This window comes from Diachasma alloeum, unplaced genomic scaffold, assembly GCF_001412515.2.
Source record: "Diachasma alloeum isolate Michigan unplaced genomic scaffold, Dall2.0 Dall_scaffold_00289, whole genome shotgun sequence".
Taxonomy (NCBI): Eukaryota; Metazoa; Arthropoda; class Insecta; order Hymenoptera; family Braconidae; genus Diachasma; species Diachasma alloeum.
This window is the reverse complement of record NW_021680428.1, coordinates 1,108,153-1,120,878: the sequence shown is the minus strand read 5'-3', so window position 1 is coordinate 1,120,878 and position 12,726 is coordinate 1,108,153. Positions and strand designations below refer to the sequence as shown.

Here is a 12,726-nt window from a genome sequence, read left to right as displayed (position 1 = left end):
TGGGACTTCCTTAGTTTTAGCCTTTCCCCTTACCACCGTATTTTCAAAATATCTCAAAATCCAGCCGAGATACCAAAATTATCAATAGAACCTTTTTTGTAGTTCTAACTCTCCTCTACAAAAAAGATCATAATGAAAATTCCGCTATCTCCATTAGTTTCGGAGAAATTCCCCAAAAACGAAATAGTCAACTTCCTTCAATTCAAACTCCCCTCCCACCCAAGCCCTTCCCGCAAATTTATTTCCCTCAACAGGAAGGGGAGCCTTCCAGAGCTGCAGTCCATTGCAAACGCCGCCTGCCAATCCTTTCAGTTCTGTCAAAAGCCAAATCCCTCCACCTCAATAAAAACAAATAAACCCTTAAAAAAAAGGACTAGATGACACGAAACTCCCCCTCCGCCATCAACCCCACATGGTGAGTCCCCCAGCCGCCCCATGAGCCTCGCATCCCCAGCCATGAAGTCCCTGAGTGATGTGAGAAGGCCAAAGGACCTGAAACGAAAACGTGATGAAAGTAATCACGACGTGCGCCTCGATAAACAATTAAAAGTCACCGATTTTGATACGAACCCTAGCATTAACCTAGACAATAATGTGGTGGAGAGTGCGGGATTTTTCGACGAGTACTGTCAGATACTGTTGAAGGACAGCAATCAGAGCCAGGGGAGTGTGATCGACGATGACCTGTTGGGTGACAAGGGCCGAGAGATGTTCAGTGAGATGAATCCCCCCCTGGAGAGGGTGCCCCTGGCGATGAGGCTGAAGGCCTGGGCTGCGAGGAACTCCGAGACCCTGAGGATTGAGGTTATCGACGATCTGCTGAACATTCTGAGGGACGAGGGCTACCTGGACCTCCCAGGGAGTGCTGTGGCCCTCATGGGGGGCGAGGGGCCCTCGGGGGCCCCCCAGGGGGGCAAGGACGACGCCCTGACCGAGGGCGAGCTCGAGAGGGTCGACGTCTGGATAAAAAAAGAGGAGTCCAGCGAGTCCATGTGGCCCAACGAGGACAACAACAGCTCCGAACCCCTGTCCCACGACGAGATCGAGGGCAATGTCAAGGGCGACGTCATCTGCCCTGACTTTGCTGTCACTGATTTCATGACTGACGACAGCCAGAAGGGGAAGGACGGACTCAGGGCCATCGCCGGGGAGCTTGGGCCCAAATTCTGCTCGATTATCAAGCTCGAGCTCCAGAAGATGGAGCAGAAGTGGGCGAGACAGCTCGAGAGCACCAAGAGGAGTCTGCTTTATGATATGGTGAGGAAGTACGAGGATCTGAAGAACAGGATTGGCATATCCACGAGGGCCCTCGGCACCGGGTTCACGGACGACAGGGAGGTTCTGGGGATCAAACTGCCGTTTTTGGATGTCGACACCTTCAGGGACTTTGACGAGGGCATTGCTGACAATCCCGAGAAGGAAATTGCTATGGTGAGGCTTGGGGGACTGAAACTGGCAGAGTATTTGTCAATTCAATTTAAGGCTCGGGTGTACTATCTTTCGAATGTCATCGGGATTTCATCTTTCGTTATCCAAAATTGACGATTGAGTGGTACATCCTGTAGAAATTCCCAAAAATTATGATAGAGTGATCAAAAAAATGGAAAAAATTCTGAACTTTTTCTACTGTTTTTTGATTATTCATTCATAATTTTTCAAAACTTCTGCATAACGCAGGACTTAATTGGCAATTTTAGATGACGAAAGATGAAGAAAAACATCGAGTTGACGTTTGAAAGACAGTACACCCGGGCCTTAATATAATGTAATTTATAGTAGTCCATTCAAATATTTCATTTGCAGAATTTTATAAATTGAAAATGGGAATAATCATCGGGATTTCTTTCATCTTTCGTTATCCAAAATTGGCGATTGAGTGGTACATCCTGTAGAAATTCCCAAAAATTATGATAGAGTGATCAAAAAAATGGAGAAAATTCTGAACTTTTTCTACTGTTTTTTGATTATTCATTCATAATTTTTCAAAACTTCTGCATAACGCAGGACTTAATTGGCAATTTTAGATGACGAAAGATGAAGAAAAACATCGAGTTGACGTTTGAAAGACAGTACACCCGGGCCTTAATATAATGTAATTTATAGTAGTCCATTCAAATATTTCATTTGCAGAATTTTATAAATTGAAAATGGGAATAATCATCGGGATTTCTTTCATCTTTCGTTATCCAAAATTGGCGATTGAGTGGTACATCCTGTAGAAATTCCCAAAAATTATGATAGAGTGATCAAAAAAATGGAGAAAATTCTGAACTTTTTCTACTGTTTTTTGATTATTCATTCATAATTTTTCAAAACTTCTGCATAACGCAGGACTTAATTGGCAATTTTAGATGACGAAAGATGAAGAAAAACATCGAGTTGACGTTTGAAAGACAGTACACCCGGGCCTTAATATAATGTAATTTATAGTAGTCCATTCAAATATTTCATTTGCAGAATTTTATAAATTGAAAATGGGAATAATCATCGGGATTTCTTTCATCTTTCGTTATCCAACATTGGCGATTGAGTGGTACATCCTGTAGAAATTCCCAAAAATTATGATAGAGTGATCAAAAAAATGGAGAAAATTCTGAACTTTTTCTACTGTTTTTTGATTATTCATTCATAATTTTTCAAAACTTCTGCATAACGCAGGACTTAATTGGCAATTTTAGATGACGAAAGATGAAGAAAAACATCGAGTTGACGTTTGAAAGACAGTACACCCGGGCCTTAATATAATGTAATTTATAGTAGTCCATTCAAATATTTCATTTGCAGAATTTTATAAATTGAAAATGGGAATAATCATCGGGATTTCTTTCATCTTTCGTTATCCAAAATTGGCGATTGAGTGGTACATCCTGTAGAAATTCCCAAAAATTATGATAGAGTGATCAAAAAAATGGAGAAAATTCTGAACTTTTTCTACTGTTTTTTGATTATTCATTCATAATTTTTCAAAACTTCTGCATAACGCAGGACTTAATTGGCAATTTTAGATGACGAAAGATGAAGAAAAACATCGAGTTGACGTTTGAAAGACAGTACACCCGGGCCTTAATATAATGTAATTTATAGTAGTCCATTCAAATATTTCATTTGCAGAATTTTATAAATTGAAAATGGGAATAATATGAGATAAAATTGCTATTATTTGAACTTTTTAAATACTAAGATGTTTGCAAAATAAATCAAGACAACAAATAATTTTTTTCTGAATTGATCTCGTTTCATAATTCAACTACTGAATTAAATAAAAAAAAATTCGCCTGATCGTGTGTTTTGTTTCCACAGAAATCACTGATGACAACGCTTTGTTTTGGAGCTACATCACTGAGCAACAGTATTGGCTGTACCTTATCAGCAATTTTGGCGAAGGACGTGCAAATGCAGTACAGTGCGTGTGGAAAGAAAATCAGGGGAATTAAAAAACTAAACTTTGGGGACACGAACACATTCAGATATTTCAAAGGTAAAAGTCACCAATTTAGCCAATATTTCCAAGGTTTAAATATCCTAACCGAAATTAAAAAATAGTAAAATAATTAACAATCTAAATTCTCAATTGATCCCTAATTAAATATTTAATCGTATGGAACTGTAAATTCTCTGCTAAGTAAATAATACTAAATTTCTTACAAGGGATTTCCGATTATCCAATCGTTAATCTTCCTAATTCAATGATTGATTAATAAATAATTCAGATTAAATTAATCAAATTAAAGATTTAAATTGATTATTTCTTCAATAATCAGCTAATTGACTACTTAATAATTTAACGGTAATTATAATTTCCGGATATGGCTACCCCTGCAGAGAATTAACCCAAATAATACTCAATTTCAAATCAAAAAACGTTTTTCACCTGTGAAAATTTCGCTCTGTGAACGAAAAATAAAAAATTCTGGAGCTTGTCTCCTCTCCCGTTTCACCAATTAATTAAAAAAAATCATTCTCCAGACGTTTTGAGAGAGAAGCATGGCACGAGTGACGCAGAAATAGTCTCAAAAACCAGTCGTTGGTTCACTGGAGCAGGAGATCGTGACGGAGGCAGAAAAGAGCGACGAAAATGAACGAAAATCCCACCTCCGAGATTAATCGACAGCCTCAACGCTAATTACTAAGCCATTTTTTGTAGAAAAACGACAAAACAATAAAAAAAATACGGACCTTGTACAGAATAAAATATTTTATTTAGGCGATTTTCATACTCTCTGTACATTTAAGTGTAGCTTCGATGCGCTGAACCAACTGCTCGACTTTTCCATCGGAAAAAATAACATCACATATGTTCTTCTCCTTCGCGTCCTTCATTAAACTAATTAGCACAGACTTGGCTCGATGCACGTCGAACAGAGTGTGATTCACCCCCAGCTGCCAGGTGTCGAAGCTGACGCAGGATTTTCGGGTCTTCAGGGCGTCCAGACGTCTCTCGATTATGAAAGACAGAAACTGGTAGAATTGAGTGTAGTCCATGCCGTGTGATGCCTTCAGAATCAACTGGCATTGCGAGGGCCAGTTGTCCATGTTGCTGCAGTCGTCGATTTCCTTCATTACAGCTACTAGTGCCTTCTTCAATTCCCGCCAGATGTTCCATATGTTACAGCCGTTTATCCAGTTGTGATTTATCGAAATTGTGTCTTCCTGGTGGTTAAATTAAGTGAATTGTCTCTGGGGAAATTTCAGGGGAATGGGAATTTCGTGATTGAAAAGAAAAATCTCTCGATATTTTGTCGTGAAGTGATTAAGGGATTAATCAATTTTAAATAAACCAAATTAATGAGTAAAAATTAAGGAAATTAATTTTTTATGAAAAAAAAATTGATGAACCAATTTATTTATGAATAAAGACTGTTTAGTAATTGTTAATTAAAGAATCAACAATTAATCAAACAAATTAATTAATTAATTAATTGTGAATTGTACCATTTTAATGGAAAATATCAAGAATCATTCCTCTACTCCCTAAAATTTTCTAGAAAAGTAAATGTTAATTTCCTTGAAAGCAAAATTCTTTGTATTATCTGTCAGGGAATGTCATGGATTTTTTTTTCTTACGAATTCCATAATTTCCAAAAATATTCTCTTGATATTTTGTGATGAAATGAAAATAAGTGAGTGATTAATAAAAGAGACATAGAACGAATTAAATAAAAAATCATTTAAATAATTTGAAAAATCGAAGATTAATTAATGGAAATAATGATTTCTGAGTAATTACCAGGTTCCAAACTTGGTGATGCCATCCGGAAGGTACGAACACAATTTCTCCAGGTCCCTGAACTATTTCTAATGACTTATTCGATTGGTTTAAGGGTAAGTTATTGTCTGGGGAGGCGATGTCATAGGGTAGGTGTCCACGAGCATCACAAAGATTGTCTTCCTCGCCTGGAGGGAACAGCAGCCAACGTTTCTTTCCTACTATGTTGGCAGACCAGCTGTATGATGCGAATACGTCGACGTGCAGAGGCGTCCTAATAAATCATGTCCATATTTTTTTATTATGAATAAAAAAAAATAACAGGAAAAAATTGACAATAGAATTGGTCACAAAATGAAATTAAAAATAGAATTAAATAGAAAAACAAATGATATATAAGTTTTTCGTCTTTAATTCTGTAATGAAAAACAAAAAAACAAATTTAGAAAAAATTAAACCCGAGAATTTCTGTTGAAATTACCAAGAGAAAAATTTCTATTCATTTTCTCTTGTTATAATAGATGTTTTTTCACAGAAAAAAATCAATAGATGGTTTTTTAATATTTTTAGATTAAAAACAGCAAACAGAAGTTTTCTGTCTTTAATTAATTTAATCATTTTTTTGTCTTTAAGTAGTTTTAATTAATTTTTTAATGAAAATGGAAAAAAACAGCAGAATAAAATGAATAAAATAAACTTAAAAAAATTTCGATAAAATTCTCTTGACATTTGGTGAATTAGTGAAGTTCTTAAATCGAATTTAAGAAGTTTATTAAATGAAATTGTGATTACCAAGATCCTTTAGGCCCCATATAAATGAACATGTAATCATCCTCGAGTTGAGGATGAGCGAGGTAGTATTCATTAAGCCAATCAGAGCCGAAGTACTTGGGCACCTTGTAGATCTTGGCATTGGGATGATCTCTCAGGCAGTGCCAGTCCTTCAAGTACAACAGGGGCATCTCACAGGGGTAATTATTGTTCCTATACTCCTGCCAATAATCTACGAATTTCTCTATTTTCATTGTCTCCTTTAATTGAGCATTGTAATATTTTATGCCACAGTTAGCTACAGGTACTTTGGATTCTCCTGCAATTAAATTAATTCTACAATTATTTTGCTAATAATTTTGCGAAGGGCTTCATTTGTAATGTTTTTACGAAATTAATTGCTTGAGAATTCTTAAATTGAAAGGGGGATAAAAAATTGGCTTTATTCAATCTTTAATATCTTCTGAACAAATGATGCGATTTTAATCAGTCAAAGCTCATTTTGAAGACGAATAAAAAACCTTGAAAGTGAAAAAAAATCGTGGAAATTCACTCAGCCAATCCCGGGTTATTAAACATGGAAATCCCATTTTAAGGTTTTTAGTAATTGAAAATCAATCTTATTCAATCTCCAATATCTTTTAAACAAACGATGCGATTTGCAAAAGTCGCATCTCATTCCAAAGACGACTAAAAGCCCTTCAAAATGAAAAAAAAATCGGGAAAATTCACTCTGCCAATCCCGCGATATCGAGCGCTGAATGTCGATTAATTATTGAAGATCATTAAAAATGTGGAGTAATTACCGTATAATTGTTTCAGACATTTAAAATTTGGCGCTCCATCGACTCGCCACTGTTGCGCACACGGCCACTCATTAGTAATTCCCGATTGAATGACACAAGGCAAATTTGGCAGAAGATGCTCGGAAAAAAAATCATCATACGTTAAGGAAGAGTCAACACTTCGATAATTCTGAATTACAGAGACATTGTCACACTTGTTCCACTTTTTGGGGCTTTTTTCATCGATCTCGATAACCTCCATCCTCCCAGCTGATCCCACATTTTTGGGGGACTGGAGGGACCGCCCAGAAAGTCCCTAGATCCCGGATAGGGACCTTGAACCTCATCATGTTCGTGTGTTTACATTTTTTCTCGTCGTGGAGTTATTTTCGTCAGACACCTGAGTTTTTATTTACAAATACAGGGGTTTGTGCTCCGAAAAGTTGTTGTTGTCATTTTTGAGTGATTTTTTGGTGATTGCTGGGAGAAAAGGGGAGTCAAAATGGGCGGAGGCGATTTGGTGAGTGAAAAATTGTAGAAAAGTCGATGAAAGTCGGGAGATTCAATGGGAATAAGGAAATAACCTCGAAAAATCGCTTTTTAATTATTTAGTTTTCAGTTGAATTATTTGGTATCAATAATTTATTTACGATTGGCGACTTTATTGAGTGATAATGACGAGTATTTTGCTTTCAAAGCTTGTTGAGATCAAGAACTGAAAAAAAAATTAAAATTCACTTAACAATAATTTTTTAACCATTTATGGTACAATTCTACTATTTTTAATGAGTTATTGAGTCATGATTTATCATTTTATGATTTGCTAATGATAAATTTTTGTTTTTAGAGCTTCTAAAAAATTGTTAAAAATTTATTGAAACCAAGAATTGAAAAAAAAATCAAAATTAACGTTAAAATCATTTTTAATAATTTTTTAACAATTTAAGTTACAATTCTACTATTTTTAATGAGTCATTGAGTAATTCTATTAATTGATACTAATGAATATTTAGTTTTTAGAACTTGTGACAATTATTTAAAAAATTGTTTGAAATCAATAATGAAAAAAAAATATCGAAATTGACTTGAAAATAATTTTTCAACAATCTAAATTACAATTCTACTATTTTTTATGAATAATTCAGTCGTGATTCATCATTTCATCAATTGTTTAAACAACAAATTTAAATTGACTCAATTTAAATTAAAATTATTCACAATGCTCAATTAATTTACAACTGATAAACCTATTAATTAAAAACAATCAACATTATTGTCTCCAGAACTTGAAGAAGTCCTGGCACCCCTCGACGATGAAGAACATGGAGAAGGTGTGGAAGGCTGAGCAGCAGGACAGCCGAGAGAAGAGGAAGATAGCTGAGTTGAAACGAGACATTGAAATGGAGAAGGACAGAGAGGACATGACGAAGTACGCGATGCAGCAGGGGGTGATTGCCAAGAAGGACGATAAAAAACTGGACTGGATGTACAAGGGACCCAACCAGGGGATCAACAGGGAGGATTATCTCACTGGAAAGGCCATTGATAAGACGTTCGAGCAGCAGGCACAGGCGGAGAGAGATGCCGAGAGGAACAGAATGCCTAGCAATCATGTTGAATATGGTTTGTTGTTTTTTTTTCTTAAGGATAGTATCTTTCAGTTTGGTAGAGACCACGCTGCAGATTCAACCATTTTCAATCATCAAATTTGTCCATTAAATTGCGTGAGAACAGTTTTGTAAAAATCATGTCATTAAAATTAAGTTTTGCACTTTTTTTAAGGAGTTATTGAGTCGTGATTTATCATTTTATCGATTGATAATAATGAATTTTGCTTTTAAAAATTGTGACAAATTATTTAAAAAATTTATTGAAATCAAAAACTGAAAAAAATGTTGAAATTCACTTGATAATCATTTTTCAACAATTTAAGTTACGATTCTACTATTTTCAATGAATAATTTAGACATGATTTATCATTTTATTAATTGATAACTGCAGATTCAGCCATTTTCAATCATCAAATTTGTCAATTAAATTGCGTGAGAACAATTTTGAAAAAATCATGAATATTTAGTGCCATTTTGCACAGAATTATTTTTTAAAATGATAATTCGTTGTTTATAGACAAATAATTGAAATTGTTTAAACTTTCCGAAATCTAATTTTTTTAGGGATTAAATCGAATTCTCCTAAAATTCTGAATATGAATAAATTTTTTACGATTCCGAACAAATGATTTTTATGATGAAAAATATATTGTTCATAAATTATTTATAAAGTGTCTCATAGTTATTGGCCTCTGAAGTCATTAGTTGATTTGAGGTGATGAAAATTTTTAAAAATTCGGTCGAAATCTTCTCTGCAACATAAATTATTTATCGAAAATGCTCGTAATTTTGCAAATTGGAATTTTTAAATTATTTCATCAATCTTCTTCCAAAAAAAAGGCTTGCCAATTTTTTTTCAGATTTTTAAAATATTTTTTAAAGGTTCAATATCGAGATTTAAATTGAGCCCTGCAAAATTTAAACAATAGCATTTCAATAAAGCATTTCACTGGAGAGAAAATAGCTAAATTCAACTGGATAAATGTGATTTAAAAAATCTCATTAATTGTCATCACTCTTTATAATCTTTTTTTATCAGTCCAATTGATATTTGAAGCATTCACAGATTCAATTGTTGTTGAAATAGTTTTTTTTTCATTCCAGAATGTGTCCCACCTTCATTGAGATTTTTTTCTGGCAACGAGCAAGTGGATTTGCAGAAGAAACTCCAGGAGGACCCGTTGTACGCCATAAAGAAGAAGGAAATGGAGTCGAGGACGCAGTTATTGAAGAATCCAGTGAAACTCAAGCAGCTGAAGGAATTAGTTGTGAGTACAAGTCCCTAATAATTTCCTCTATCGAAAATTTATTGAAATTTTATGTTTTATGTTCGTATTTTAATGAGAGTATGTATATATTATAACATGGAATCATATGTATTAGGTGTATAACTTAATCTTTCCCTTTTTTTTCATTGAGTGCGGTGTCTCATTCGATAGATAGATTAAGTTATACAGCTAACAATATATCTGCGAATAGGACTCGAGAAGGAATAGGACTCGAGAAAAATGCAAAAAACGTCAGGAAATCGAACTTTAATTCACTTCGTGTCCCTCGAATCTCTCAAAAATCAGCTAGAATTATTCCCTCTACATTAATTCTAGAGCAAAAGGAGGAGAAGTCCAGAGCCATCGTCCTCGAAGCACCACAAGTCGTCGAAACACCACAAGGACTCCCACAAATCCAAGAAAGACGATGGTAAACATCATTCGAAGAAGAAAGTGAAGCTCTCCGATGAGGAAAAAGAGAAAAGACTCAAGGAGATGCTGGCCAATGCCTCCTGGCGGGACAAGGAGCGAGCGAAAAATGTCAAGAGGTATCGGGATCAGGATAAGAAGGAGCAGAAGAGTAAATCGTACGACAAGGACTTCATCAGGTAAAAATTTTAAAAATTTCTAATAAAAATATAATAAAATAATTCATTTCGAGACTCCAAATACAAAAATATTTTTTTTCTCATTACTAGAAAAATTCCCTCTTGATAATATGAAGAGAAAAAAATATTATTTTTTTAAAAATTATTTTGTCATTATTTTACCTTTTTTTAAAAATCTGTTATTATGAAAATAATTTCAAGATGTGGAAATTATTTTATTAATTCTTTAAACAATCAATCATTATTCAATATGAATAATTATTTTTTATATAATTTTTTCAGGAAACATCTGGTGAAGGCGACAGAAGTGGAGACCGTAGCCTCCCGGATAAAATCGAACATAAATAATATTCAAAGATCTGGACGTGCAATGGACACAAATTTCGCCAGGCGGTAGCGACAGCACTAAAGGTCTCAAATGAATCAATTACAGAATTTTTTATTTTTTACGATAGAATCACTGAGATTTTACTTGATATCAATTTACAATAACGACATGAAGGAATGAACAAGACACGCAATAAATGGATTGACGAGGGAATATCACGTCATCAAGATTCATTCGTCAATTGTTAATTATTAGAATCTCGCGGGCTGCATCTGACAATTTTAAAACAATTCGTTTCCCTCAGAACAGGAAATTGAAGTAAATTCATTCATCCATTTTCAAAACTGAAATATTAATCGTTTGCGAAGGATCTTCAGACATTTTACAATTATAAAATAACTTAAATTGTTATTTAACGTGCGTTAAGAGTTCAAAGTTTATGAATTAATTTCGTTCATTTCCTCAAGCCCATCTGCAATTCGAAAAAATTTCCTGCAGCTTTCGCAGGTTCATAATTAAATAATGAATGATTGAAGGAAATTATCGTCAATTCACGTCAAAAAAATTATCGTCAATTAGACACTCGAAAAATTATAAGAAATGAATTGAAATTGAATGCATGTCAAGTCCTTCGACGGGGAAAGCTCATGTCGTCATGACTCATTCGTCACTCTAGAGTCCAGACGTCTGAGAAATTCTAGTTTTTATGATGTCAACAATTGCATTCATTTCTCCCTCAATTCTTTTGTTCATTACTCTACGTTTCACCTTTCTTTCTTACCTAAACCCTCACCCTTGGCCCCGACTCCGTCGAAGGCATTCGATTCACCTAATTACTGGGTATCCTCCAGCAGGTATGTGACTCCCAGGTTCAACCAATCACCCTCCCCCTCCCCTCTCCCCTCTGTCCATTCCCAAAACACGAAAACGAAACTTTAGTTCCTTCCGACTTAAACAGAATTAATTGAACTCTCTGAACAGTCACATCTACCTCTAGAAAATATTCTGTTCGTTTTCCTGTCGAATTTGGAATAAATCTGTTCTGCTATAAGTTGAAGTGTTATGTCTAGGCTAATTCTCCAATTATTAGAACCTCGCCAGCGGCATTTGACAATTTTAAAACACAATTCGTTGCTTTCGGAAGAGGGGATTGAAGCAAATTCATTCATTCATTTTTAAGATTTTGAAATATTAATTGTTTGGGAAAGACATATTCAGAGATTTTACAGTTTAACTCGTTTCCTTAAAACCATCTGCAATTCGAAAAAATTTCCTGCAACTTTTGCTAGTTTATAATTGAATAGTAAATTATTGAAGAGAATTATCAATTAAAGCATTGAACAATCGAAAAAATATTGAACATTAGTTAATTTTCCTTCAAATTGGAGAAAACACTAAATTATCGGTAATTAATATATTAGACAATCAAAAAATTAATGAACATTAGTTAATTTTCCTTCAAATTGAAGAACATTCATTGAATTATCATCAATCAAAGTATTAGATAATCAAAAAATTAGTAAACATTAGTGAATTTTCCTTCAAATTTAAGAAAATTCATTAAATTATCGGCAATTAAAGCATTAGCTAATTAAAAAATTAATAAACATTAGCTAATTTTCCTTCCAATTAGAGAAAACATTAAATTATCGGTAATTAATGCATTAGACAATCAAAAAATTGATAAATATTAACTAATTTTCCTTCAAATTTAAGAAAATTCATTGAATTATCATCAATCCAAGTATTAGATACTCAAAAAATTAGTAAACATTAGCTAATTTTCCTTCAAATTGAAGAAAATTCATTGAATTATCATCAATCAAAGTATTAGATAATTAAAAAATTAGTAAACATTACTGAATTTTCCTTCAAATTTAAGAAAATTCATTAAATTATCGCCAATTAAAGCATTAGATAATCAAAAAATTAATAAACATTAGCTAATTTTCCTTCCAATTAGAGAAAACATTAAATTATCGGTAATTAATGCATTAGATAATCAAAAAATTAATAAACATTAGTTAATTTTCCTTCAAATTGAAGAAAATTCATTGAATTATCATCAATCAAAGTATTAGATAATCAAAAAATTAGTAAACATTAGTTAATTTTTCTTCAAATTTAAGAAAACATCAAATTATCGTCAA

The 12,726-nt window shown here is 33.8% G+C and overlaps 3 protein-coding genes across 3 annotated transcripts; 2 read left to right on the top strand and 1 right to left on the bottom strand.

The window, feature by feature from the left end:
• The first annotated feature begins 296 nt into the window (after nt 1–296).
• On the top strand, nt 297–4,175 carry LOC107039035. Its single transcript, XM_015258472.1, has 3 exons — nt 297–1,431; nt 3,301–3,478; nt 3,967–4,175. The coding sequence occupies exons 1-3, from the start codon at nt 436–438 to the stop codon at nt 4,077–4,079; spliced, it is 1,287 nt and encodes a 428-aa protein (XP_015113958.1). The 5' UTR covers nt 297–435; the 3' UTR covers nt 4,080–4,175.
• Nucleotides 4,176–4,180: 5 nt separating this feature from the next.
• LOC107039036 (2-oxoglutarate and iron-dependent oxygenase JMJD4) lies at nt 4,181–7,073 on the bottom strand. The gene is made up of 4 exons (XM_015258473.2): nt 6,784–7,073; nt 5,999–6,296; nt 5,228–5,480; nt 4,181–4,650 (listed from the first exon to the last, which is right to left on the bottom strand). Exons 1-4 carry the CDS (start codon nt 7,022–7,024, stop codon nt 4,201–4,203), a joined length of 1,242 nt encoding a protein of 413 aa, XP_015113959.1. The 5' UTR covers nt 7,025–7,073; the 3' UTR covers nt 4,181–4,200.
• Nucleotides 6,878–11,627, top strand: LOC107039037 (pre-mRNA-splicing factor CWC25 homolog). Its single transcript, XM_015258474.2, has 5 exons — nt 6,878–7,282; nt 8,046–8,385; nt 9,477–9,640; nt 9,977–10,248; nt 10,531–11,627. Exons 1-5 carry the CDS (start codon nt 7,265–7,267, stop codon nt 10,643–10,645), a joined length of 909 nt encoding a protein of 302 aa, XP_015113960.1. The 5' UTR covers nt 6,878–7,264; the 3' UTR covers nt 10,646–11,627.
• The last annotated feature ends 1,099 nt before the right edge of the window (nt 11,628–12,726 follow it).